The sequence below is a fragment of the Zonotrichia albicollis genome, chromosome 1 (genome assembly GCF_047830755.1).
Source record: "Zonotrichia albicollis isolate bZonAlb1 chromosome 1, bZonAlb1.hap1, whole genome shotgun sequence".
Taxonomy (NCBI): Eukaryota; Metazoa; Chordata; class Aves; order Passeriformes; family Passerellidae; genus Zonotrichia; species Zonotrichia albicollis.
In genome coordinates this window covers 4,701,675-4,729,459 of record NC_133819.1, presented here as the reverse complement: position 1 = coordinate 4,729,459, position 27,785 = coordinate 4,701,675, and the positions used below count along the sequence as shown (strand labels likewise).

General features: G+C 49.3%; 3 protein-coding genes across 4 annotated transcripts in view; 1 reads left to right on the top strand and 2 right to left on the bottom strand.

Moving 5' to 3' along the window:
- The first annotated feature begins 170 nt into the window (after positions 1–170).
- Positions 171–8,275, top strand: LOC141729872 (solute carrier family 22 member 13-like). Its single transcript, XM_074546394.1, has 10 exons — positions 171–610; positions 2,010–2,113; positions 2,550–2,704; positions 2,830–2,998; positions 4,052–4,172; positions 4,863–4,957; positions 5,464–5,678; positions 6,443–6,551; positions 7,281–7,491; positions 7,616–8,275. Exons 1-10 carry the CDS (start codon positions 239–241, stop codon positions 7,640–7,642), a joined length of 1,578 nt encoding a protein of 525 aa, XP_074402495.1. The 5' UTR covers positions 171–238; the 3' UTR covers positions 7,643–8,275.
- A 5,820-nt stretch (positions 8,276–14,095) lies between these two features.
- On the bottom strand, positions 14,096–21,601 carry LOC102068222 (solute carrier family 22 member 13). Its single transcript, XM_005491422.2, has 10 exons — positions 21,149–21,601; positions 20,060–20,163; positions 19,570–19,724; positions 19,073–19,241; positions 18,525–18,645; positions 17,856–17,950; positions 17,344–17,558; positions 16,777–16,885; positions 16,448–16,658; positions 14,096–15,657 (listed from the first exon to the last, which is right to left on the bottom strand). Exons 1-10 carry the CDS (start codon positions 21,518–21,520, stop codon positions 15,562–15,564), a joined length of 1,647 nt encoding a protein of 548 aa, XP_005491479.2. The 5' UTR covers positions 21,521–21,601; the 3' UTR covers positions 14,096–15,561.
- A 1,258-nt stretch (positions 21,602–22,859) lies between these two features.
- Positions 22,860–27,785, bottom strand: part of OXSR1 (oxidative stress responsive kinase 1) — an 88,356-nt gene continuing 83,430 nt past the window's right edge. For both annotated transcript variants that reach the window (XM_005491423.4, XM_074546297.1), the window contains 4 exons: positions 27,647–27,699; positions 27,265–27,333; positions 26,325–26,389; positions 22,860–25,512 (listed from right to left, as the gene is read on the bottom strand). In XM_005491423.4, coding sequence (XP_005491480.2) covers positions 25,438–25,512; positions 26,325–26,389; positions 27,265–27,333; positions 27,647–27,699 — 262 coding nt within the window. In that variant the 3' untranslated portion in view covers positions 22,860–25,437. The remainder of the gene's footprint in view (positions 25,513–26,324; positions 26,390–27,264; positions 27,334–27,646; positions 27,700–27,785) is intronic.

The following is a 27,785-nucleotide window of genomic DNA, read 5'->3' as shown; positions in this document are numbered from 1 at the left end:
CCCCAAGAGTGACAGTGCTCTGGCACCTTTGATCTATTCCCTAGAGCAGGGACGGAATGGCTGGTGACATAGTACAGCCTGCAGCACTGCACTGTATCATCAGAATGGACTGGTATGCCAGTGCAGGTGCTCATTTTATCACACTGGATTAGGGCTTTAGTGCTCACACAGTTTAAACATTAATATTTGCCTATTTAAGCCATAGGCAATAGCACAGCCTGGCCACAGAGGTGCTGCCATGGCTGAGTTTGGGGATCTTTTAAAGGCTCTGGGGGAGTTTGGGCTCTATCAGAAACTGCTGATCCTGCTCCTCTCCCTCCCACTCCTTTTCAACCCTTTCCAAATGGTTGGCCAAGTGTTCATGGTGGTGGAAGTGCCTCACCACTGTGACACCAGCTGGATCCTCGCCGTGGGCCCCAACCTGACAGAGGAAGAGCAGCTGAACCTCACCCTGCCCCGGGGCCCCGACGGGCACTTTGAGCAGTGCTCCATGTTCTCCCCGGTGGACTGGGACCTGGATTCCATCCTGGCCTATGGGCTGAACCACACTGAGAAGTGCAGCAGTGGCTGGGTGTACCCCTCCGAGCAGCCACCGTCCCTGCTGACCGAGGTCTGTACCTGCTGCTGCATCTGCTGGGTGTGGAAGGGAGGGATGGGAATATCCTGGCCTGTGCTTTGGTCAGCCAGTGCCAGCTGTGGTGCAGAAGAGCTGTGGGTGAGACTTTCACAATAATGTCTTACGTCAAAACTTCTTCAGCCTTTTTCCCTTCCCTCTATGATTCTCTAACTTTCTTTAGTCAAAAGTTCTTAAGCCTTATGCCCTTCCTTCTATGGTTATCCGGCTTACTTTCTGCAGCGCTAAAATACCTGAATGGTATTATATCAGTGGCTCTAGTAATTTCTCCACTGAAAATGTCTGCATCTGCAGATTCCAGGGATCCATTTTCAGTTTGTTGTTTGGCAGTTTTTTTGACATTTCACCTGGGTACAAAACAAGACAGGTGCAATAAGTCAACATTAACCATGAGCAAAAGCCTCATTGCCTTCTGGGAGGGGTGCAATATCTTGGGCTGTGCTTTGGCCAGCCAGTGCCAGCTGTGGGGCAGTCAGGCTGAGATTTACTGCAGGGTTTTTCCTCCACCACACAAATGGCAGCTGGAATCCCTGGGAGCTCATTGCAGCAAGGCAATGATGAGGATGCCCGGGGAGGGCACAGGCAGGGACTCTGGGGGTGTGAGTCCATCACATGTTGTGCCCACCATCTGTCCCCTTTCCACTCTCCAGACCCTTGATTTCATGATGTAGCTGCATGGAGTGACCTTCTGAGATTCCCTGCCACAGTACCCCCTGTTCTTCTGCCTGTTTCTACTCACAGCACGTCTGTAAAAGACATTTACCTTCCAAGTGCTTGTCATTGATATTTCTTGGGCCTCCAGGAACCCTCAGTAAGGCAACAAGACATGCCAGGGCTTTGCAGTTGAGAAAAAGCTTTGTTTATTAGCATCCTCAACTTCTCCATTCTGCCTCATCTCCCACCTTCTAGTTTACATGGTCATGGTCTGTTGCACACTGTACTTGATGTTCTTGGAGGTCTTTTCCAACCTAAATGATTCCATGATTTTGTGGAATCATTTAGGTTGGAAAAGACCTCCAAGAACATCAAGTTTGCTCTCTCTGTGGACCTTTGCTCCTTTCTCACTTTCCCTCATCCCTCCTCCCTCCTTTCCTACCTGCCAGCTCCAGCACTTTCTCACAAGTACCTTCCATGCAGCTGGGACACAGGACAAAATCCAGCCTCTGGCATTTACAAAAGCTCCTTGGTGTCCCTGGAGCACCAAGTCCATTCCAGACAAGACTTCTCTGCAGGTGTCAGCAGCTGCATCCCCTCCCATTCCTCCTTTATCAATAAAAAGCACTGCTCTCCTCTTTCCACCCAGAAAGGCTGCCCAAGACCAGAGAGCAGCTGGAGTCTGTCCAAAGCAACAGCTTCTGTGTTTTCCTTCCTCCAGTTTGACCTGGTGTGTGACAGGGCAGTCCTGAATGATGTCTCCCAGTCCATCTACATGGCTGGCCTTCTCATTGGAGCCACGGTCTTTGGGATGCTGAGTGACAGGTGAGGAAACACAGTTCCTTCCCACAGACACTGCCCAGCACCCAGGGACAGCCCAGATCCGGGGGCAGACTGTCCATGCACTGAACCTCCACAGGATGCAATCCCCTTGCCTGAGATTGTGCATCCAGGCCCACCTCAGATTTCCAAAAATGTCTGAGGGTTGAAAAGAGAGGCAGATACAGCCTTGTGGGGGGGTTCTTCAGCAATCACAAGTTTAGCCCCTGATGGTGTCTCAGGCTTTGCCAGAACCATGATGGGTCAACACTGGAGACACTGATTTTTCTGCACATTGTTTCTTGGGCTGTAAAGACGAGCTATGTTCACATGAGTGTCAAATCTCCTCTGGTTCTCAAATCACTTTGCATCCCTCCTGGGCTCTTCCCTCTCCTCTTGGGGTCTCTCCAGGTTCTGACTGGGTCTTCCCTCTTCTTCCAAGGATAGGCAGACGGCCAGTCCTTCTCATCTGCATCCTCCTGCAGGCCGTCTTTGGCCTGGGAACTGCATTTGTGCCCCATTTCTATGTGTTCATGGCCTTCAGGTGTGTCGTGGGAGCTGCCGTGTCTGGAATTATGATTGTAGTACTGTCCCTGGGTGAGTGGGACGCCCTTGCCCTGAGGGAGCAGATGTGGCCTCACAAGATACAAGAAATTGTATCACAAGGTGCAATAACAAAAGAGAGCCCAAAACAAAGCCTGAACATTTGTTTTTCCTCTTAGCTACAGAATGGGTTGGTGTCTCCCACCGGACAAAGGCGCTGCTCATCACTCACATTGCTTTTGCCATCGGGCAGATGTCAGTGGCTGGTTTGAGTTATGGAATTCGCCACTGGAGGCTGCTGGAGATTGCAGGATCTGCTCCTATGTTTGCCCTTTTCTTCTATATTTGGTAAGGAGGAGCAGGGCAGAGCTTCTGGAAGACTCAATCCTGGGGGTTTAGCTGGTCAGCGTGACTCCGAGAGGTGTTAGAAAGTCTCTTTTCCCAGCCTGGTGGTCAAAGAAGTCAGAGCTCTTCATTTCTCGGCCTCAAGCGTGTTTCTTGTATCTTATCTATTAAATTCTTTCTCCTGGCCTGATGATATCTGCTCAGCAGGACAGACAGAGGCACTCTGCCTGCCTGCAGGACAGTGTTATCTTTTTACACTAAAAAATACGTGTACAATATTTACAATTATTGTCCAATACCTACCACCTATGTTAGACAGTGAGCTTCTACTCTAACCCAATCTAAAAGTGCCAACATCACAGCAGAAGATGGAGGCTAAGAAGGAGAAAGGCTGGACATGCCCAGATCCCTCCATCTTGCCCCCTGAACCCCCAGGCTTAAAACCCCAAAAATCTATTTTTTCACCCTGCGACAAACTAATTGTTATTCTACTTACACTGTTGTGGCTTGCTGATCTTCATATAACATTGGCAACTTGCTCCATGGGTCATAATCAAACCCACAGGAGTCTTGGGCTATGTGCCAGGGTTTCTGAGACCCCTGGCAGGGGTCCTAGCACTCAAGGACAGCCAGAGGGATGTCTTGAGTTCCAACAACATAGCCCTGATGTGAGGGTGTGAGAGAGGAGGAGGCAGCAGCTCAGAACCAAGCTGGGTCTCTCCCATTGGCGTGCAGGTGCTGGAGGAGCTGCTGCAGAGCTCAGCACATCTCCCTGGGCACTGCACTGCTGACAGCAGCAGCTGCTCTGCTTCAGGTCTCCAAATGTGGCCTTTGGAGCCCAAATTTAGGATGTTTAGACCCATTGATCCTATGGGCCTTTCACTTTAGAGTTGGGCTTGATGATCCTTGTGGGGCTCTCCCAAGGCTGAAGGTTCTGTGGTTCTGGGATCTGATCCTGTGGTGATTCCAAGGCTTGCTGGACATGGTCCCAGAGAAAGGGGCTGTGGGGGATCTCAGCAGGACACAGCAGCATGTGCTGGCCTCCTCTCATGGCAGGGTGCTCCCAGAGTCACCTCGCTGGCTGGTGACCAAGGGCAGAATCGAGGAAGCCAAGAAGGTGCTGCAGAAGGCGGCGGCCACCAACAAGCGCAGCCTCCCACCAGAGCTCCTGGAGCAGGTACTGGGGGGTCCTGGCCTCAGACACTGCCCTGGGCCTGGCAGCAGCTCCTGGAGCAGGTACTGGGGGGTCCTGGCCTCAGACACTGCCCTGGGCCTGGCAGCAGCTCCTGGAGCAGGTACTGGGGGGTCCTGGCCTCAGACACTGCCCTGGGCCTGCCAGCAGCCCCTTGGGCTCAGCTCATCCCAGAAACATCTCTGCATTCCCACTGGGGCTGCTCTGGCCATGGGCTCTGGGGGACTCCAGCTCCAGCTGAGTTCCACAGGGACCAGGTCAGGCAAGAGGCCCAGCCTCTGCTGAGGCTCAGCCTGGAGCTTTCTGGGCTCCCTCTGGGCATGTGGGAAGGACTGAAATGCTTCCCTGGCTTTTCTCCTGTGAGGATTCCAGGAGTGTCACTGATCAGCACAGAGTCTCTCTTTAGACTCTCTGTTTCCATGCAGAAATGCCTGAAGGGAGTTCCCGCCTTGCCCACCCCAAAGTCCCCACACTGGGGAGATGTTCATCCTGAGGAACCTCTCAGTCACCATGCCCTGTGCTGGGCACACAGAGGGCAGTGGGGCTGCACTCCCTGCCAGAGCACTGCGCTCACAGGCCTGCCCCACTGAGGCTTCCCATGGACTGCAAGTGGACAAAGAGCTGGACATGGCTTTCCTTTTCTTGCTCTGACTCCTTGTCTTCTGTGTTTTGAAGTTGAAGCCTGAGAAAGAGGTCACATCTGGAAGTTTCCTGGATCTCTTCAGGACAAAGGACCTGCTGAAGGTGACTTTAATCATGGCGTGTGTCTGGTAAGACATTCCCTCGTCCCCTCTGTTAAAACTATTAGGTGAAAGAAAGGAAGTTGATGGTTGACAAGAACTGTAAATTAAAGTGCTTTTCTGGTAATACACTTGTGAATGTCTTGATCTGCTGTCATTCTATACTTCAAATATATGGTAAATACCGATTTACCATTTCTGGGCATGGGAAGAAGATTATTTTCCATGATACTGTGGGTTTTGTTAGAAAGGCTTGAGTAATTCCAGCTTTGGCAATCCCTGGGCCCTGGAGGAGATTTGCACCTATCTAGGAGCTTTGGGTTCAATCTAGAATTTTCTGACCATATGGAGATCCATTCTGCTTTATCTCCTGCAGCTATGACCCATACAACTGTCAAAGGTGCTGACTACAACCAAAACAGAGATTGCTGGGAATTTAAGTAATTTGATTGTGTTTTAACCTTTCTAATATTTGGTTATAAATCCCTAGAAAACCATCTGCTGACATGTTCTATCCTGCTTTATTTGAATTTCAGGTTTGCAGACAGCATTGTCTACTATGGGCTGACCCTCAGTGTGACAGATTTTGGCCTGGACATCTACCTGACACAGCTGGCCTTTGGGACAGTGGAGCTTCCAGCTCGAATTTCCTGCATTTTCCTGCTGGAATGGTTTGGGAGGAAGAAAGTGCAGGGCATTCTCCTGCTGCTGGCTGGCACGATATGCCTCATCCTCACTGGCATCCCTGAAGGTGAACCTTCCCAGCCTGTGAGGCGAGCTGGGCAGTGCCCTGCACATCCCTACCCTTGCTCAGAGCCATCCTCTCACCCTGGCAGACCCACGCTCACTCCCACAGGCTCAGCTGCCCCCACTGTCACAGCCCCCAGGCTGCTTCATCCCCACCATTCTGGCTTCCCTCACCTTGCATTCCTTCTCCCCAAGGGCTGTGCTGGTTCTCCACAGCTCCTGGTCCTTGGCAGGCAGTGCCCATTGACCATCACCCACCCACTGGACGCCACCACCCCCTGGCAGAAAGCTATAGCAGAAGAAGTGCTTTAAGAGCCACCATGTCTCCCTTTCTTAGATGAAGAGAAAAAGCAAATTCCCACTCCCCTTCATGAGTTTCCATCTGTTTGTGCCCCAGTCCATGCCCCACCCTGCTGCTTTGCCAGGGCTGTGAGTGAGACTGTAGATAACAGTGGGGCTTCCCAATGCTTTCCAGGTCAGGGACATGGCATTTCCAAACAAGCACTAAAGTGAGCTGGCTCAGCAGCTCACTTCAATTGCACATCTAGAAAATGCCCAAGGCCTCAGGAGAAATCTGAGTTCTCTTTGCCAGAGAGTATTTTCGAGGTATGGGTACGCTGGGGATCATTTCCAATGGGTTAGGTGGTAGGTTTGATTAGCAAGTCTATTAGAAAGGGCTGTCCCAAGAAATCCCACTGCTGAGAGTTCTGGTCCCAAGTGAACCATTCCCGTGGAGATTACAGTGGTTGTTTGTCCTCTTCCCCTCAGAACAGCCCGTGGTAATCACTGTCCTGGCTGTCATCGGCAAGTTCACAGCCTCGTCTACTTTTTCCACCTCCTACGTCTATGCCGCTGAGCTCTTCCCCACAATCCTCAGGTGAGATGTCCCCCCATATCAGAGCTTCCTTCTGCCATGGCTGGAGGTGGCCATGGGGCCACATTCAGTGCAGGAGTGTTGACCCCTTGTACGAGCATCAGGGGCTAGGATGGTGGGGATGGACGGAAATGAGAGATCTCTGAAGCCAGGTTGTGGAACTTGTGGGTTTATTGCAAAGGGCCTGGGTGCAGGGCCCTGCTGGGAGCTGCCAGGCACAGCTCAGAGCAGGACTGAGAGATGAGAGGGGTAGAGAGGATGAGAGGGTAAGAGAGTAAGAGGACGAGAGAGAGAGGTTCCCATTACAATGCAATAAATCTTCTTCTGTGTTGAGTATTCTAATTCTCACTAACCAGTCTAGTACAAGATACAAATCCTATAGCATTTACATGCAGCCTATAAGAATCATTACATTACCATACTATGTTACATTTTAAACCCTAAAAACTCCTCTCTGGGCCCCTTCTGCCAAGCTAGTAGGGTCTGCTTTGACCCTTGGAGCTTTCCGCAAGCAGAGGGTAAAGTTTTATCAAAAGAGGATTACCTTCAGCAGGCCACATCATTTTTTTTCAGTTGTTCAGTAACTGAGGTATCTCAAAGCTTGCTTTCATTTCAACCTCGCTTATAGTTTCTATATTCTCAAAAACTTTTGCCAGACAATCATATTTATAAAGCTTTCCTGTTTCATCTTCCCCAACATCCCTGCCCTCCCTGTGCCCCTCTCTCCCGCAGGCAGACGGGTGTGGGGCTGTGCTCGACCATGGCGAGGGTGGCCGGGATCCTGGCCCCGCTGATCATTCCCCTGGCCCAGTACCACCGCGCCATCCCCAAAGCCATCTTTGGGAGCATCCCTGTGCTGGTGGCCCTGTTCTGCATCCTGCTGCCCGAGACCCGTGGCGTTGACCTGGCAGATGACACAGGGAACCAACAACCTCTAGATGAGGTGGGTACAGGAAACTCTGAATTTAAGTGAAAAAATATCCAAAACTGCAAATTTAAGGCAAAGAAATTGTCAGAATCAGGGATGAATACAGTCTCATCTTGTCCTCCTTCCTTCTTGTCTTCAGGAGCAGAAAACTGAAGTGTCTCTCTGAGACACCAGAGATGATGACAGAGACTTGGAGAAGGATGTCTGCAGATGCTCAGAGAGCAAGCGATGATGGGACAGGCACCACTAACAGTCTAGTCTGAGTCCATCATTCTTGTAGCAGACCAGGGAGGCATTGCTGCCTGGAAACTGGTCTTTCACATGGTGAACACAATACCCATGGTCACAGGGAGAGGACATCTATGTCACTCTGCCTTTGGAACAGATGCACTTGCAAGTGTCCCTGAAACCCAGTTTGGTCATGCCTGGCTGGCTTCCCAATGTGTTCCCCAGTCCTTTGCAAGCTGGTACCCGTGGAACCATCCCTATCGTGTTTTACAGCAATAAAGAATCACCAGTAGAGTGGCTGTACTGGGCAAAAGCGGGCGCTGCGTTTGTCCCTCCTGCTCTCAATCCCTTGGGTCATTGGGCTGCACCTCAGCCCAATCCTCGACGTTTGATCAGGATGTCACTGCACCCCTGTCACACATGTATTTAGCTTTTCTTTCCATGTGGTGTTGAAGTTGAGTTTCTAAATTAACAATATAAATTATGCTCTGAGTCTGATAAGAGACACTTGTAATGCAATATGTGAATAATAAATGGTGTTGACTCTTTTTTCCTACTGTTTCAAAGTTGGCCTTTGTAACTGTTCTTGGCTCTGGAGTGTTTCTACACAGAATTTGTAAGTCTGTAATTTAACATGCAGATGGAAACGAGCTTTGTTTCCATCAGACACAAACAATGCAAAAACAGTGTGTTAAAGCAGAGTGGCTGAGTTCAATAAGGACTTATGTCTTTTTGCAAAGTCTTCCAATTAACAATCTGCATTTATTTTCTCTACTAGCAGCTGTAGAAGTTTTCTGAATTGCATGGGAATGCTGCAATTCGATGCCAAACTGTGTGGGCATTTGGGTATTTTTCCTCAGTCATGGTAAGTCTTTTACAGTGACCTTTACTTGACTGCTGCCGGCTCAGTCATGACATTTTAGTGTCATCTAGTGTCATGCAAAAGGAAGACTCCTGTTCTCTGCTAATTTGTTTGCCAGCAGAGGACGTATTTCAGTGCCCTCTGATGAATCCATCTCCTCAAGCACATCACTACTCTCAAAGGAGAAAGCTACTCACTCAGATTTGCTGTACCCTTTGGTTTCCAGCCTCTTTGTGCTCTAGCAAGTGGTGTTTTGAGGGCTGGGGTGTCCCAAATCCAGGCCAGATGTGCCTGGAGCTGATATTCATTTTGTGCTTTGGCTTTGGTGCACAAAATCACCCCAGTCATGTGGAACTTGGTCATGTCTAGAGATGGGATAGGGAATTTGCAACATCCGGGGGCTTTGGCACTGGAGGGAAAGGAACTGGGGAAGGGGCTGGAGCACCAGGAGCAGCTGAGGGAGTTGGGGGAGCTCAGCCTGGAGAAAAGAAGGCTCAGGGGGGACCTTCTCACTCTTTTCAAATCCCTGGCAGGAGGATGCAGCCAGGTGGGGGTCAGTCTCTTCTCCCAAGTAACAAATAACAGGACAAGTGGAAATGGTCCCAAGTTGCACCACGGGAGGTTTAAATTGGATAATAGGGAAAATGTCTTCTCCACGGGGTTGTCCAAGACTGCAACAGGCTTTCCAGACCTCTGGTGGAGTCACCATCCTTGGGGATATGTAAAAGACACACAGCTGCATCATTTAGGGACATGGTTTCATGGTGGATCTGGGATGATGGCTGGAGCCGGTGGTCTTAGAGGTCTTTTCCACCCTAAATGAACCAATGATTCTATGGCTTCTTTCACAGTCAGGAGAGCAGCTTTAGTGCTCATCTCCTCACCTCCTCAGCCATTCCCTGCTGGGCCCCTTTTTGCAAGGTTTGCTTTCTCATGTACCTGTGGCTTCCCAGCATGGGGACAGGTGAAAGGAGAGGGTGATGTCCTCTAGGTGAAGGGAAAGATCCAGGATGCTGACACCTCTGCCCCACAGCCAGGATTTCAGCACAATTTGTTGTTGTCACTGACACTGAAAATGTGCTGATTATCCCAGTGGTCCCTGTGGGGCTCCTCTGACAACAGGAGCTGTTTTGGCCGTGCATCTCTGTCTGGGGGTGATTTTATGATGATACTCCACTCCTGATCATCGCCTTTATGTCCAGAAATGGCTGCTGTACTTTAAGGTTGGTCTGGGGGATGAGTGTGAGCCCTGGGGGCTCCTGCATGGGCTTTGTTCAAAGACTCACTCAAGAGCATGCTGGGTGCAGTGCAGACTGCATGCCACTTTGCTGCTGTCTTGGTTTAGAGAAAAATTTAGGAGAAAACACCTTGGAATTAATGTTTCCTCCAGAGAAGGGCTTCAGTAATTCCTTTTACCAATGAGAGAAATGGATACCAGTGGGTGAAAGTGAAAAAAAACCCCTCTTTATCAACAAAGCAAGGCGCAGAAAAAGATTGAATAAATGCTAGATATTTATTTTCATAACCTTACCCCCCCACACAACAAAACACCTCAAAATGCCCAGGGAAGAAATAAACAGGCTGGGAAGGCAAAAATGGCAGTGGCCCCCTTGTCTCAGGGAAGGGGAAAAAAAATGAGTTCACGTAGCAGCCAGATGGGAACCTGCTGAACCTCTGGCATTGGTCTCCTCCTCACAGCAGAAGAAGCTGGTGGATTTTGGTGTCCTTTGTCTCGTTGGTTCAGCTTTTTTTTCTGAGGTCTCGGGGTCAGAGTGGCTCCTGTCGGTCCCCTGCAGGTCCTGGTCCATCTCACTGATTGTCTGATTTCAGACCAAAAACCAAGCCAAAAGATTTCAAGAATAAAAAATGGACGATTGATGCTGCAGATCAGGGAAAAAGGGTGGGAAAAGAAAAAAAGAAACTTCTTGCTAAGCTACCAAAAAAAAAGTTAGCTGAGCAATAAAGTAGCTGCCAATGTCCATGGCAGGACACTGAACAGGTCTGGGAGTGAACCTTAAATCACAACGCAAGATGTGGCTGGGGTGTGTATTCTCCTGCCATCTGTCAAAACCAGGTGGGGCAGTTATCTTCTGTTCACTGGGCAGTTTTTTCTTTATCTCTTCCAACCAATCCTCCCTCCAGGAGATCTCTGCTGTCCATGGCCACTGAGCGTCCCTGCAGGGCTGATCCAATCCCAGCATCCCATGGGGAGATGCTCCGCCCAGGGGAGGAGCCAAGCATTCCTCCCTGGATCCAATCTCAGCCTGGCACAGCACAGCAGCCTTTGCCCCCTGCATTGCCAGAGGAGCAGCTTTCTGCTGCCCTGCATGGCCAGAGGGAGCCCAGGCCCATCTGCAGCAGCCCTGGAGCTGCAGAGGAAAACTCCCCCCTTGTGCAGGATCCCTGCTGCAGCAGAGCCACAGCTGGCACTGCAGGAGGGCTGAGCCCCCATGGGATGGGGCTGGGACACCGCCCTGACACACAGGGGGCAGGGACTGTTCTCACTGGCAGTGTTGTTTTGTATCACTGCATTTTTATTTTAATTTCCCTAATAAAGAACTGTTGTTCCTACTCCCATATCTCTTAAAGGGCCTGAGAGCCCCTTAATTTCAAAATTATAATAATTCAGAGGGAGGGGGTTTACATTTTCCATTTCAAGGGAGGCTCCTGCCTTCCTCAGCACACACCTGTCTGTTCAAATCAAGACAGTCTTTGAACAATGCCCTCACCGGGGCTCCCAGGCTCCTGATCCTCCCCCCAGATCCATCCTAAAGCTGCAATGGTTTTTGCCATTTCTGGGCATAAAACAGACAGGAAATAGAGCATCATCATAAAATCACCCCAAGACTGTTGCTTGGCTTGCTTGGATTTTTTGTTAACTTAAGCAAGAAATTCTTTTTTCTTTTCCTGGCCTGAAGAGACTGCAGCAGCAATCCTTCTGCAGCTTTTGGTTTGTTTTTTTTTAATTGTTCACCTTGGTTTTGGTCCAAGAACTGACAATCACCAGGAGCCAATCCGGCAGGAGCTGCTCTGCCTGGCCTGACACCTCAGGAAAAGCTGAATCAACAAGAGAAAAGACACCAAAATCCATCAGCTTCATTTGCTGTGAGGAAGAGACCAACACTAGAGGTTCCACGGGTTCCCATCTGTTTTGCCCAGGCTGCTGCATGAGCTTTTTTTCTTTCCCTGAGACGAAAAAGCTGGTGCCATTTTGTTCCCCCTGCCACACAGCTGGGCTGTTTGTTTCCTTCCCTGGAATTTTGGGGGTTTTTTGTTCTGCTGTGGGGTGGGTATTTGTATGTGTTGGGGGTAAGGTTCTGATGGTTCAATATCTAGCATTTGTTCAATTTTTTTCCTTTGCCACGTGGGCACTTTGTCAATGAACAGTTGGTTTTTTTCACTTTCGCCCACTGGTATCCATCTTCTCATTGACAGGAAAAGGGATTACTGAAGCATTTTTTCTTTAGCAGAAACACTCATTCCAGAGCATTTTCTCCTAAATTTGTCTCTAAAATGAGAAAACCTCCTCTTCCCACCTAAACTTCTCTATCCCCTTTTGTCCTCATCACCTTGTTAACTTTTTGGCTCCCTTCCCTCAATATGGAATCATTCTTAGTTCTTCCTTAGGTCCCATTTTACCCTTTGCCCATGGCCTCACAATCCTGAGAGCCCAGAACTCCCCACTGTGTGCATGCAGAAGTGTATTTGCATTCCCACAGGTTTATGTTTGCATTCCCACATGCTGTTCCAGCACCCCTGGCTCCACTTTGTGCTGTCACCTCTACTCATTTCAGTGCAAGGCCATGTGTGGGCTGGCTAGGAGCGACATTGAGGCACTGCAAAAACATTGGACATCGTCCCACTTGTGCTGAGCTGGGCAAAACGTGAGTCAAGCTGTTCAGGTGCTCTTCAAGTGCAGGGGTATTCAAACTCACAAGATTCAGTGATCCAGAGAAGAGCAGATAAAATACAGAGCTGTTGGAGTGAGTCCACAGGAGGCCACAAAGATGATTGGGGGATTGAAGAACCTCTCCTATGAAGAACGTTTGGATTGTTCTGCCTGAAGAAGAGAAGGCTTCAGGGAGAGATCTCAGAGCCCCTTTCATTGCCTAAAGGGGCTCCAGGAGAGCTGGAGAGGGACCTGGGACAAGAGCATGGAGTGGCAGGACAAGGTGGAATGGCTTAAAACTGACAGAGAGGAGATGTAGATTAGATTTTAGAAAGAAATTCTTCCCTGTGAGGGTGGCGATGCCCTGGCACAGGTTGCCCAGAGAAGCTGTGGCTGCCTGTCCAAGGGTGGCTTTATGATGCTTAGATCCCCAGTTGTCTGTTCTGTTTATGCTGGATATTAAGTTCTGCACCTTTAGACTGGTTCTGAGAGCAAAGAGGGAGAGAAGAGCACAGTTTGTTATCAGAAACTGCACTTGCTCCCCCACATCCTTCTCCTGGACTGTGTTGCCTGCAGCACGGACAGTGGGAGAGAGCTCTCTGTCATGGACATATTTTATGAAAAATCTTTTTGCTAGGATTTTTTCTCCTGAGAAGCTGAGGCCTCAGAAACAAAATGTAAACAATGATTATCTGCTGCTGTGGAATGCAACAGGGGCATCTGTGATTGGTCTCATGTGGTTGTTTCTAATTAATGGCCAATCACAGCCAGCTGGCTCGGACTCTCTGAGAGTCACGAGCTTTTGTTATTCATTCCTTTCCATTCCTTGCTATCCTTCTGATGAAATCCTTTCTCCCATTCTTTTAGTATAGTTTTAGTATATAATTTTCTTTTAATATAATATATATAATAAAATTATAAATCAGCCTTCTGAAACATGGAGTCAGGGTTCTCATCTCTTCCCTCATCCTGGGATCCCTGCAAACATGATCACAGCTCTCCTTTGCTTTTAGTTAGTTTTTAGCTAGCTGTGGCAGAAATGGTTCCTCAGGCTGTGTTTTTTCTTTTTCTTGGAGCTGTTCAGCCCTTCTCTGGACTGAAAAAGAGGACTGAGAGCTCACACCTGTGGCCCACTGGGGCCCAGGATGTGGCATTTCCAGCACAGGAGGGACTGATAAGAGACTGAGTGAGACAAGCTACACCCCACAAAAAGGACTTTCTGTATTTGACATCTCTTCAGAACAGCAAGAGGTTTTTACTGTTTTAAATTATTCATTTTTTATGCTCGTGAATACTTTGCTTGTTAAAAAACCAGCTTTTTACCACTTTTCTCCAAGGAAATCTTTTCCCAAACCAGTTGTGGAAGAGGCCACTTGAATCTGCTTTCTAGAGGGACCCCTTTGGAAGTTTCTTCCCAAATTTGCCCTAAATCAGGACACTGCCTCATCCCTGGAAGCGTCCAAGGCCAAGCTGGATATGGCTTGGAGCAACCTGGGATAGTGGAGGGTGCACCTGCATGTGGCAGGGAGGTAATGGAACGAGATGATCTTTAAGGTCCCTTCCCACCCAAACCATCCAAGATTCCACAAAATGGATCTTCAGCCCACTGGAGGCACAGATGAGCTGGAAGCAGAAGTACATCAGCTGTGCTTGGATGCCTTTATTTATGAAATGGGCTAAAACAGAGAGTCTGAGTACAATTCCCAAAGTGGTTCCTCCAATAACTGTACATTTGGCTCCAAGCTCTTCCCTCAGCCTTTGCCCTCAATGCTTTGTTTTCCATAAAAGCCTGAAGGAGGCACTCCCCAGCCTTTTCCAAGGAAAGGACAAAGGACTGAACTCCTTTGTTCTCAGGGTACTGAAGATCAGCACCACAGCAAATCCTCTGAAAAGCAGTGCCAGAGAAAAAACAGCACCACAGCCAGTCCCTCCTGGCAGGACAATGTCACATGGCACTAATTTTATCCAAAACTCTGTCTTGATCAAACTAAACATCCATGAGGTACTTTGGTCCATGGAAAATAGGTAGGCATGACAATGGAGAGAAGAAATACTGTGGTTTAACATTTCTTGACGCTACCAGAAAATAACCTTTGAGTTTTACAGTCAAAGAGGAAGAACCACCATGTGCAGGTCCCAAGCTTCTTCTGTACCCATCCAGTGGGAAAAGAAAGTTGGATTGAGGGACCTGAGATGATATGAAAGGAAGCACAGTAAAAACACTTTTTTTTTCTTAACACTATAAGACAAAAGCGGTCCTAAATCTTCTAAAGAGAAAATGGATCCAGCAATAAAGGAAGAGATTAGAACAGAGTAGAAAAGACTTGCCCTTTCCCTGAAAGATTTGTACTTTTTTCTAAGAGACCAACTGCCACAACATCCCTCAGTTTCCTGGAATGGACAGATCAATTTGGTCCCACACTGCAGCCCAACAGCACCGTTTTCCATGCCCAAAGCATCATGATAGGCATCAATTCAAAGCCACCAGCACTGAAAGGAAAATTCTGCTGCCTGTTAGACATCCTTGCTCCCTGCATGCTGTTTCTTCCATCACTTTTTTTTTTCTTTTTCTCAGCTGAGTATCTCAAATTTACGAAAAAAATAAAAAGGAGTGTTTTTATGAGAGAACGGGATGATCTTGCTAGACAGCCACGATAAATCACTCCTTGCAAGTGTGAGATTATTTTCAGTGCTGCATCTGCTCCAGCTCTCCTGTTAGTGAGCCCAGTTCTCTCTTGCAAGTTTATCCAATGCTCTAGTGGGTGTTTCACTGGACAAAGTTTACAGTCTCATCTTCCTGGAGACATACCAGGAAAAATGAAGAGGAATTGCCTCCATTCTATTTCTTGTTTTCTTTCTTTTTTCCCCTCAAGTAAAAAGCACCTAATTTTCCCTGGTGAGAGTACAGTTGGACACCAGCAACAGCCTGCAGTGCCTGAGGACAAGCTACAGAGGGAGATACAGGAAGGCAAAAAAGACAAGGAAACCCAAGAATTGGCAGTGATGGCCCAGGCAAAGGTGGTATCCTGTGGAGGAGAGACCCTGCCTGTCCTCAGTGCCCACACAGCACTGGGCTGCCTTTATCCACTGCCACCTGCAGACCCAGCTAGAAGTAGGTGGTCTTCGTGCTCTCATTGTCTTGGTCAGCACCTTTTCCTTTCACCTGCCCATTCTGAGAGCTGCTGGTGGCATTTTCACAGACCTGTTGAAAGGGAAAAGTGTGTAAAAGCAAGGAAAGGTGTGCCATGAGCTGATGGCTGCTGGCCCTGAGACAAGCAGCCTTCAGCAACTTGGACCCCATTCCCAACTGTTCCTGTGAACACCCTTCTCCCAGCAACACAACAGAAGTATTGGGGTGCAATTCCAGCTGGTCCCATGGGGAATGAGGGCTGGGAGCTATGAGAAGGTGAAAGCCGAGGATGGGGCTGGTACAGGTACAGGCTACAAGGTACCAGCGTTTCCCTGAGGAGGGCAGAGGGAGGGAGCACTGGCTGTTATATCCTATGGACGGGAATGAAGGGGTGTGTCACCCCGATTTTTTAAGATTTTCTAAGCCTTCTGATGTTTACATTCTTGTAGCAAACTTTCTCAAACACTTTCTGTAAATAACTTATTGTTTTGCATTCTTTTGTGGAGGAGGAGAAATTTGACGGACTGTTGGTTTGTCCAGTGTCATTGGAGAGGTGGCACTTTCACCCTCCAATCCACTGTAACTTTTGGGAAACTATGAATGTTGGAGTCAGAAAATAAACTTCCCTTTTTCTTCACCTTGAGAGCAGCGGTGTGCGTGCTCATGTTGTTTCAAGTCCTATAGTGACATGGATGAGTTCCACATGCAGGATTATGGGGTCTCCTCCCCTCCCTCCACAGTGGGACATCCCCATTCCATGCCCTCCCCCCTCTAACTCCTAAAGAAACCCCCAGCACATCCAAGGGGCTCCCCCAGTGCTGGCTGCCCACGTCCCCACCGCAGAGGCAGCACCAGCACCCACCTGAGCTGGAGGGTGGCCATCCCCTGTGTCATCTGCCAGGTCAGTGCCACAGGTCTCAGGCAGCAGGATGCAGAGCAGCCCCCCCAGCACGGGGGCACTGCCAAAGACGGCCATGGGGATGGCCCGGTGGTGCTGGCCCAGCAGCCGGACCAGCGGGGCCAGGATCCCGGCCACCCGCGCCGACACGGAGCACAGCCCCACGCCCGTCTGCCTGCAGAGAGAGGGAGCTGTGGGTCAGCACACCCAGACCACCACGGGGATGAGCCATGGGGACAACTCCTGCCCCACCACCATCACTGCTGGTCACTCCAAATGTGGGGAGAGCTCACCTGACGACCGTGGGGAAGAGCTCAGCAGCATAGACGTAGGAGGTGGAGAAGGAGGCCGAGGCAGCAAACTTGCCAATGGTGGCCAGGACGGTGGTTGCCACGGGCTGGTCTGAGGGGAAGAGGAGAGATGGCTGCTGTGGGATGGGGGAGGGCTCAGCACCACTCACAGATGGTGACTGGGGATTGCAGGGACAACTGTGTCACTTGCAGGGAGCCATGGCCTCTGACAGTGTCTGAGCATGGGCCAGGCTGCTCTGGCCTGGTGGCCACTTTCAGTGTGCTCTGCACCCACCATCTCACCTCCCCAGGGATTAATTTTCCCAGAGCACAGCTCTGTTGACAAGGAGCCCACTGGACTCAGCTCTGCCCTCTGCTAATTGCTATCAACAAGAAAATTTTGGTTTGGGCCCTGTGGGTTCAGCCAGGCCGGTGTGGCCAGGGTCAGCTGAGGCCCAGAGGGATGTGAACCACCCTGGCTGGGAGGACAGAACAGCAAGGGAAGGGTTGAGGCTCTGTGCCTCCCTGTCCCAGAGGATATCCTCTCCGTGGGGGATTGAGGGTGTTCACCTTCAGGGATGCCAGTGATGATCAGACACACCAGGCCACTCAGCACCAGGAGAACAGCCTGCGTCTTCCTCCTCCCGAACCTCTGCAGGGTGAAGATACAAGCAAAACGGGCTGGGATTTCCACTGCTCCAAAGGCCAGCTGAGTCAGGTAGATGTCCAGGCCAAAATTTGTCACGTTCAGACTCAGCCCGTAGTAGACAAAGCTGTTCACAAACCTGAAAGCCAGGCAGGGTGGCACTGAGCAGGTGTCAGCCATGAGGAAATGCAGCATTGATCTCCAATTATTTGGACCAAGCATTTCCCAAGAGATGTAAAACCAGAGGAATACCACAGGCCTGCCAAAGCTGGAAATGCTATAACCTTTCCCACAAAGCACCTTAAACAGCCAGAAGCAGAAACACCCATCAAATAACACTCAAAAGCCACAAGGTGAATTTCCTGATGACTAATTGTCAATCCCTTCTTTTCTTTCATGTAGAAGTTTGGGAAGAATGCACCAGGGAGTGTCTTACCAGGCACATGACATGATTAAAGTCACCTTCAGCAGGTGCTTCTTCTGGAAGAGATCCAGGAAACTTCCAGACTTGACCTCTTTCTCAGGCTTCAACTTCAAAACACAGAAAGACAAAGAGTCAGAGCAAGAAAAGGAAAGCCATGTCCAGCTCTTTTTCCACTTGCAGTCCATGGGAAGCCTCAGTGGGGCAGGCCTGTGAGCGCAGTGCTCTGGCAGGGAGGGCAGCCCCACTGCCCTCTGTGTGCCCAGCACAGGGCATGGTGACTGAGAGGTTCCTCAGGATGAACATCTCCCCAGTGTGGGGACTTTGGGGTGGGCAAGGGGGGAACTCCCCTTCGGGCATTTCTGCATGGAAACAGAGAGACTAAAGAGAGACTCTGTGCTCATCAGTGACACTCCTGGAATCCTCACAGGAGAAAAGCCAGGGAAGCATTTCAGTCCTTCCCACATGCCCAGAGGGAGCCCAGAAGGCTCCAGGCTGAGCCTCAGCAGAGGCTGGGCCTCTTGCCTGACCTGGTCCCTGTGGAACTCAGCTGGAGCTGGAGTCCCCCAGAGCCCATGGCCAGAGCAGCCCCAGTGGGAATGCAGAGATGTTTCTGGGATGAGCTGAGCCCCAGGGGCTGCTGCCAGGCCCAGGGCAGTGTCTGAGGCCAGGACCCCCCAGTACCTGCTCCAGGAGCTCTGGTGGGAGGCTGCGCTTGTTGGTGGCCGCCGCCTTCTGCAGCACCTTCTTGGCTTCCTCGATTCTGCCCTTGGTCACCAGCCAGCGAGCTGACTCTGGGAGCACCCTGCCATGAGAGGAGGCCAGCACATGCTGCTGTGTCCTGCTGAGATCCCCCACAGCCCCTTTCTGGGACCATGTCCAGCAAACCTTGGAATCACCACAGGATCAGATCCCAGAAACACAGAACCTTCAGCGTTGGAAGGGACCCACAAGGATCATCAAGCCCAACTCTAAACTGAAAGGCCCATGGGATCAATGGGTCTAAACACCCTAAATTTGGGCTCCAAAGGCCACATTTGGACCTGAAGCAGAGCAGCTGCTGCTCTAAGCAGTGCAATGCCCAGGGAGATTTGCTGAGCTCTGCAGCAGCTCCTCCAGCACCTGCACGCCAATGGGAGAGACCCAGCTTGGTTCTGAGCTGCTGCCTCCTCCTCACTCACACCCTCACACTGCTGTCACATCTGCAGGAGCTCTGTCCACATCCTGCTTACCCCATGCAGAAAAAAAAGGCAAATATAAGAGCAGATCCTGCAATCTCCAGCAGCCTCCAGTTGCGAATCCCGTAACTCAAACCAGCCAAAATCATCTGCCCGATGGCAAAGCAGCAGTGAGAGGTGAGCACTGCATTTGGCCGGGAGGAGACACCGATCCATTCTGTAGCTGAAAGGAAGAAGGCTCAGTCATCCAAAGTATTCCCCCTGAGGCAAACAGCTGTTTTTCCCTGGAGAAGAATTATTCTGGAGGTGAGGATTAGACTGACCTCCTGTTCTGGGGTACTCCCCTTGCCCTCCTCTGAGCACTGGCTGGAGACAGATGCTCCCCAAAGCTCTGACTAAGGGCTGAGAAGTTGCCAAAGTACCAAAGGACAGTGAAGATCAAGACCTGTCCTCACCACGGGGTTGTTCTAGTCAAACACGGATATTTTTATTTCTTTGAAGAGTTATCTATTGCATCTTGAGATGCCCCAGGGCGAGGGCATCCTACTCACCTAAGGCCAGTAATGTCATGGTGATCCCTGACACGGAGGCCCCCACCACACACCTGAAGGCCATGTACACATAGAAATGGGGCACAAAGGCAATTCCCAGGCCAAACAAGCCCTGCAGGAAGACGGAGATCAGAATGACCGGGCGGCGGCCGATCCTGGGGAGAAACAGGGAGGACACAATCGGTGTTTGGAGAGACCCCATGGAGATTGGCAAGGAGCCCAGCAGGTTAGACAGTGATTCTTATCACCCTGATAAGGCTCAGAGTAGACTGTGGGGTGACAAGGGAAGCACTGTGCACACATGCTGTGTCTCTCTCCCTTCCCCTCCCTGTGTGGCCATGTCCTCATGGGACCCGAAGACTTTGGTCAGGGTCCCTGCAGTGAGAAGTGACAAAATGCACAGGGTGCACAGTCCAGACAGGCTCACACCACCTGGTCTGTGCTGTGCTGCCTTTGCACAGACCCTGGGCAGGGGGTTGTGGCTCCTCACCTGTCACTCAGAGGCCCAAAGATCATGGATCCCAGGAGCAGCCCTGCCATGTAGATGGCCTGGGCAATGTCATTGAGGTCCTTCCTGTCACACACCAGGTCAAACTGGAGAAAGGAGAAAGAGATGCTTTGGTAAACCCACTTCCAAGGATGTGAATCCCCACAGTATGCACAGGGCACACAAGGCAGAGATGGGACAAGCCCTTGGGGCACTCACTGGGGTCCCTCTCCCATGCACTTGGACCTGCAGGAGTCCCCCTTGTCCAGCCCAGCCAACCCAGGGGAGCCTCCTGGTCAGCAAATTTTGCTTTAGGTGGGCCTGGGGACAGAAGCAGCAGCTTGCTTCCTCAGACCACCTGAGCTCCCAGAGGAGAAAGGATGAAATGCTGATTCCTGGGACAAGCAGTTTCTGTTAAAGAGATGTCCTGCAATTGCCAGCACCCAGAGGGCATCAATGGAAGGAGTGACATAGGAAGGATCATAGAACCATAAAATGGTTTGGGTTGGAAGGGACATTAAGATCATCTAATTTGAACTCTCTTGCCATGGGCAGGGCACCTTACACTAGATCAGATAAATCAGATCCCCATCCAACCAGGCCTTGAACATTTCCAGGGATGGGACAGCCACAGCTTCTCTGGGCAACCTGTGCCAGGGCTTTACCACCCTAACAGTGAAGAATTTTTTCCTAATATTTAATCTTAAACCTACTTTCCTTTAGGCTAATTTAGCATCTTTCTCAGCTAACAATTGTGATGTTGGGGGTTGGACTAGATGACTTCTAAAGGACCCTTCTGAGCCAAACCATTCTATATTAAATTGGAAAGGTTAACCTCTGGATGCAGAGGGATGGGGAATCCCGGGGCAGGAGGTCCCTGCAGGAGTGATTCATCTCCCCACTAGCACCTCTGGCACAGCCTGCACCCTCTCCAGGACCACACCGGGGCCTGCATGGTGGAGCCAAGGTCCCCAGCTCACACCTGCTGTAAATCCCAGCTGCACCATGGCCAGGCACCAGCGCTGGGGGAGCTGTGGCCATGTGGGTGCCCCATCCCTTCCACACCCAGCAGATGCAGCAGCAGGTACAGACCTCGGTCAGCAGGGACGGTGGCTGCTCGGAGGGGTACACCCAGCCACTGCTGCACTTCTCAGTGTGGTTCAGCCCATAGGCCAGGATGGAATCCAGGTCCCAGTCCACCGGGGAGAACATGGAGCACTGCTCAAAGTGCCCGTCGGGGCCCCGGGGCAGGGTGAGGTTCAGCTGCTCTTCCTCTGTCAGGTTGGGGCCCACGGCGAGGATCCAGCTGGTGTCACAGCGGTGAGGCACTTCCACCACCATGAAGAGCTGGCAAAACTGGTGGAAAGCCACACTGAGGCAGGGGATCACAGACAGCAGCACCAGGCATTTCTGGAATCGCCCAAAATCACCAACTGCTTTCAAAATTTCCCCGACACCTGACATTGGTGGCTGTATCTGGGACAGGACAGTGCTGGGACAGACTTCCCAGAGAGCTGGAATTAATGTTTAAACCTCAGATAAGCTCTGCAGTTATAGGCAGTCACTAGAAGTACACCTTGTAATATATTAATCATCCCTGTGCCACCCACAAACATCCAGTGCTGGCTGGGGCAGAAGGACCCCTGCTTCAGGGAACCTGGGCCAGCTCCTGTGCCAGGGCCAGGTGGCATGGACAGGGAACAGACTCTTCTCCACAGTCACTACAACCGCTGCATTTGCATTTGAACCACTCAGGAAAGCCAGGTTCAGAGGGGCCAAAACAAGCCCGGTGTGATGCAGAGCTGGGAACAGCCCAGAGAAATAAAGGGAATTATGTTAATGATGGGCAGAAGCAGAGATGAGGAAGGGCAGCCAGTTCATTGTGATTCCAGGGGATGGAGCTGCCATTCCCTTCATCTTCTGCAGCTTCCCTGTGCAACACAAGCAAGCCAGGTACAGGACGTCCCCCCTTCCCACCAGTTCTGGGCCACCTTGCAGCTGCTGGGGGCTAAATGCAGAAAGAACTTAGGGAAAGGGATGGAGAAATCTGACACAGGGCAATGGTGCTTGAGGCTGAAATGCCTAAAATTATCATTGAGAACACAAATCCAGCACTGCTCAGCCCATTCTTCCTGTAGGAAAAGCATTTACCTGGGACCCCTTTGAGATGTCCACGAGGTGCCCAAAAGCCACCTGGATACTCCTGCTGCCCACAGATCCATGAGAAGGGCATTGTAAAGCATGCTGGAAAACACCATGGATGCCCCACTGGGGCTGACCAGGGCACCCACAAAGAACAGTTATTGTGGAGCAGAGGAGGGAGTGCAGTTCATGTTCTCACCACTTGTCAGGGTATAAATCCTCCCACTTTCACACCAGCCTGTGTCATGCTGAGGCTTTCCTGGACAGGGGAAGCTCATTCCCAGTTGCACAGGGCATGCAGAGCTTGGAGCAAACCTCTTGGCTACAGACAAGCTCTCAGGGCACCACCCTGAGTGCCCTCCTGGCTCCATTTTTGCACACAACTCCTGCAAAGATGCACTCAGGGAATGGTTTGGGTGGGAAGGCACCTTAAAATTCATCCAGTTCCACCTCTGCCATGGGCAGGGACACTTCCCACCAGACCATGTTACTCAGAGCCCCATCCAGCCTGGACTTGATCTCCCTTTCCCTACAGAGTTTTCCTGGGGGCTGTCAAACCTCCCACCACCCCAACCAAACGCCCCAGGGGTTGCAGACACCACTCAGAAAAACCAACCAACCAACCAACCCAGTGACAAGCAAACCACACATCACACACCTGGCAATGGACAATTTGTTCTTTATTGATTAAAAATTAGACACATGCAGTAAAATACAAAGTCCAAAAAAGGAAAAAAAGCCTGACTATTTTACATCTTTCATTATAATCTACAATACACCAAAGTTGTGAAGAGGATCCGTTTTCATTAACAGAGCATTGTCCTTAAAAGTAGGAACTAACTTAAAATTACCACCTGCTTCCAGGTTCAGATCAGAAATTTGCACAAAAACCAAATTCTTAATGACACTGGAAAACAATTATGAACAGCATTGGCACTTACTGGAACAACATCAGAAAAGACAGTTGTCTAGCACTGTAATAGCCCAAGTAAATATTTTGGATCCCTACCCAAAAGATCTGGAGATCCATAGAGCAAAACCCATCAGCTTCTTCCTCACTTATTTTCTCCATTAAAGAACTACGGAACCTTGGGTTAGCGTGAGCTCAAGCTCTCTAAGTTCTGGCTTTGGGAAAATGGGGAATAACAATAAATAGATACTGCATTGTTCCATTTGAGCAGTTTGAGTCCTAACCTTCCTCAGCACCAGTACACAAATGAATGAGGAGGTCCCCAGGGCATGCAGGCAGAGGGAAAATAATACTGTACCACAACTACCTTGTCTCTGTATCCTAAAGGCTCCCAACACATCCACACTGAGCACAGGGTGATGGGAAAATCAAGGTGCCAGCCTGCTCTTCCCAAGCCAGCAAGCTCAATGGGGGACACTGCAGGGAGTGCTTTGGGTCAGGCAACAGGGAATGGTGCCAACACACACCTGCCAACCCAGCCACCACCAACTCCCTGCTATCGGGCACTTGCTTCCTGGGCTCAGCACCCCAGGATGATCTCACTCCCAAATTTTCATCTTCCTCTCCCTCCCCTTCACACTCAGCAGCCATGGGGCTGCAGACAGCCCATGGGGACACAGCCAATATCCACCCAGAGGCTACAAGCAACAGGGGCGGTAAAAAAAGAACATGCACAATTCAGGAAGCTTCCACAGCTGCTCATAGAGAACAAGATATAAATACAGATTGTTCATCTGAAGACTTGGAAATTAAAAAAAAAAAAAAAAAGAAACAGAACAAAAGTCCTAATTGAACCTAGTCATTCCGCTCTGTTTCTGCATTGTTTGTGTCTGATGGAAACAAAGCTCGTTTCCATCTGCATGTTAAATTACAGACTTACAACTTCTGTGTAGAAAACACTCCAGAGCCAAGAACAGTTACAAAGGCCAACTGTGAAACAGTAGGAAAAAAAAAAAGTCAACACCATTTATTATTCACATATTGCATTACAAGTGTCTCTTATCAAACTCAGAGCATAATTTATATTATTCATGTAGAAACTCAACTTCAACACCACATGGAAAGAAAAGCTAAATACGTGTGTGACAGGGGTGCAGTGACATCCTGATCAAACGTCGAGGCTTGGGCTGAGGTGCAGCCCGACGACCCAAGGGATTGAGAGCAGGAGGGACAAACGCAGCGCCCGCTTTTGCCCAGTACAGCCACTCTACTGGTGATTCTTTATTGCTGTAAAACACGACAGGGATGGTTCCACGGGTACCAGCTTGCAAAGGACTGGGGAACACATTGGGAAGCCAGCCAGGCATGACCAAACTGGGTTTCAGGGACACTTGGAAGTGCATCTGTTCCAAAGGCAGAGTGACATAGATCTCCTCTCCCTGTGACCATGGGTATTGTGTTCACCATGTGAAAGACCAGTTTCCAGGCAGCAATGCCTCCCTGGTCTGCTTCAGGAACAGACTATGCCTAAGATGCAGAATGAAAGCAGCAGGAAGGACTGCTAAATGTAAATTAAAAGGTTCAGCCCTCATGCCATGCCTGGCACTCATGTGGAGAGAACCAAAATGATAAAGAAAAAAGAAAAAAATTAAGGCAGTTTACATAGGGAAGCTGACTTCTAACACCTCAAAGTCAAGGAACTTCTCCAAAACACAAACACAAGGGAAAGAAGCTCTCCCTCCTGTGGGTTAAGACTCTGCTTGCTTTCTCAGGTGCAAGCATTCAAACCAGCAGTTTTAAATCACACAGCCAAAGAGAAGCAGATTTCTCAGCACTCCAGGTGACCCAAACAACACATACACTGGTGTTTCAGATAGAAGGAGAAGCAGGTAAAGAACCAAAAACAAAAAGAAAAAAAATCTGTTCAGTATTAAAACTTGTGCAAAAACAGCAAGTGAAAAAAAATGAAACCACATGTAAGCAAACACTTAGGCAAGATCATCAGAGCAGTGGAACCCCCTGCTTCGTACTCAGTAGTATTTTTTCTTTAAAGTAAGGCAATAATAAAATGAACATGCAGGCAATGATGTGTTGGGTCTGCATGTTTGAGATGACAGATACAAAAACATGAGAGTTGTTTACAAAAGGTGTAAACGTCATCGGTAATTTCAGGAAGGTTTGTGATCCTATCAAGGAAAATGTTAAAGCTTCTAGGAAGGGGGCTGTAGTTCAATTCTTTGGCAGTAGTGGTTTTTTTTTAGGCTAACAGAAGCATTACGAATATGCACATGTGGGTTCTCTGTTGGGAAACATCTCCTGGGACCAATATTTAGCTGATGCTGAGCTGTGCAAATCCTATAAGTTTGCCATCATCCGGAATTTCGGAGCCGTCGACACCAGATGCCTGAAACAGGGAAGAGAGATCCAAATAGCAACACACATGCTCCACCTTCCAGCAGACACCACAAGCAGGTGTATCAGACAGGCTGGGGGGAGGAAGCAGCCACAGGACAGCTTTGTACTGTATTCAGCAGCTTGCACTACTCAAAGTTAAAATTGAGTGCTTTCGTATTTTTGCCTCTTTTTTTTAAGGTAAGAAGGGCTGGGACTTAAGTTTTGCCAATGTCTACTCCAACTAGACATTATATATACAGTAACTGGGGTAAAACAAGTGAAAACTCCTTACAGGAAGAGTACATAAGAGCACTTAATGCTTCACTCCCAATAACCTGGTTGCACCTTTGCTTTGCCACTGTAACTCCCCCTGAATTTCACCACCTCAAGTTTTGGCTCTCTTCTTTGGCCCACCACTCTTATTTTCCGTTTTTCTTCTTCATTTCCCCATTTCCTCCTCAGGAACAATCTATCTGGGTCCTCCCTCACTCTCTTCCTCCAAAAAAGGAGTCTGTGGCAATTCTTAGCCCATCCATCTGCCTTGAAATATTTCTGCAGGTGCACATCCCAAGCCCCAAAATTACCCCTCTGCAACATTTACATATATTAATTAACACATCATCTCATGCTTATTTATCCAGGTGCTGCTCAAGGATACAAGCAGGGAGCCTGAAGTGCCTACAGTTACACAACCAATAAGAAGCTTTGGGAAAGAAGGGAGGATTTAGAGTGCATACATCAGATGCCTGCAGTAAACATCTACATGCAATGCCTTCTCCTTGCAAGGGACAACTGGATCAATTAGGGAACAGGAATAAATACCAGTCTGAAAGTGATGGATCTGTTTGCCTGGGGCTCTTCCACAATTTTCTGCAAATTAGCTGCAACTGAAATCACACAGACACAAAGAAAATGGGCAAATATTAGGGCAGGCTGGAGAAAAACATCCCAAAGTCATTAGTCCTCTTTCTATTACTTAACAAACTTTGAATTTTTACACTGATAAGGAAAGGTTTAGATCTCAATTAGACTCAGTCTACTTAAACCTAAAGCTCTGAACTGTGAAAATGCTGTTATTGTTATCACATTACTATTTCAGAGGTAGTTATTTTTCCCAGGATGTGATGGGATCAATAGTAATAAAATGCCCAGCTGCATCTGGAAATCGAAGTAATTCTGCACTAGCAGCTGTTCCTGTGTACAAGGAACAGCTTTGCTTGCTGCAGTTGGAATACACAGGCAGTGCTGACAGTTTAAGTCTCACCTGCTGCACAGGAGGATTCATTTATTTATCAAACTGCTGTTTGAGGCAGCTGTTCCCCCATACAGCTCATGCTGCTGCCCCAGGGCATGTGCAACTCACACTTCCTTCCCCAGCCCTAACTGAACCCAAAAAGCCTGGCTGATTCCAGTCCCAGAGCTCTCCTGCACAGGACCTGTGAGCAGGACAGGCTCGTGCAGCAGTTTGGTGATGCATCTCTGTCAGATGATAATGATTTGGCTAATGCATCAATTCGATTTCATTCTGCATTACAAGGAACATTTGCTTCACAATGTTACCAAGTAAAACATCATCTTGTGAACTGGGGGTTGCCTACATGTTGGCACAGAACTGTCAGCAGAATTGACAGCAGTTGTGCAGGGCCACTGGGGTAGACACAAGGCCAGAGGAAATTTTCCTATCACCCACCAATCAGGTCATTTTAAACATGCAAAAAATGACTGAAATGGTTAGAGCAAAAGAAAATTAATTTGTAATTACCTATTACCAGATCTCTGCCATCAACAAGACCTGCTGAAATGAGCTCCTGAGACACACCATCTGCAGTATCTGTGGGGGAAAAACCCAAGAGCCATCACCACAGAGCAGAAATTGTCCAGCTGGTGAAGGCACTGCACAGAACCTAAAGGAGCTTGTACAATCCAAACAGCAGAAGGGCCCTTTACAAAAGACAGATATCAGGGTGCACACCAGGTGCTGTGAATTCACTGAAGGGCTGCACTTGAGCCAAATCCATGAGTTTTACAGCAGTGCTCCAAGCCCAACCACAGCAAGCCCTTTAGGAAGGCACTGTGGACAGACACTCAAACAACACCAAACACAAAACTTCCCCTTCACACACTGGAATTTCCCAGCAGCTCACCTTTCCCTGGGGTGAATTCAAACCGAATATCATGGAGCTCTTTATTTGAATTCCTGTGGAAAGAAGAGAATTTTATATAAAATCAGACCATTTCATGGCATGATAGGTGGCCAAAAGAGAGTACTGTCACTGAATAACC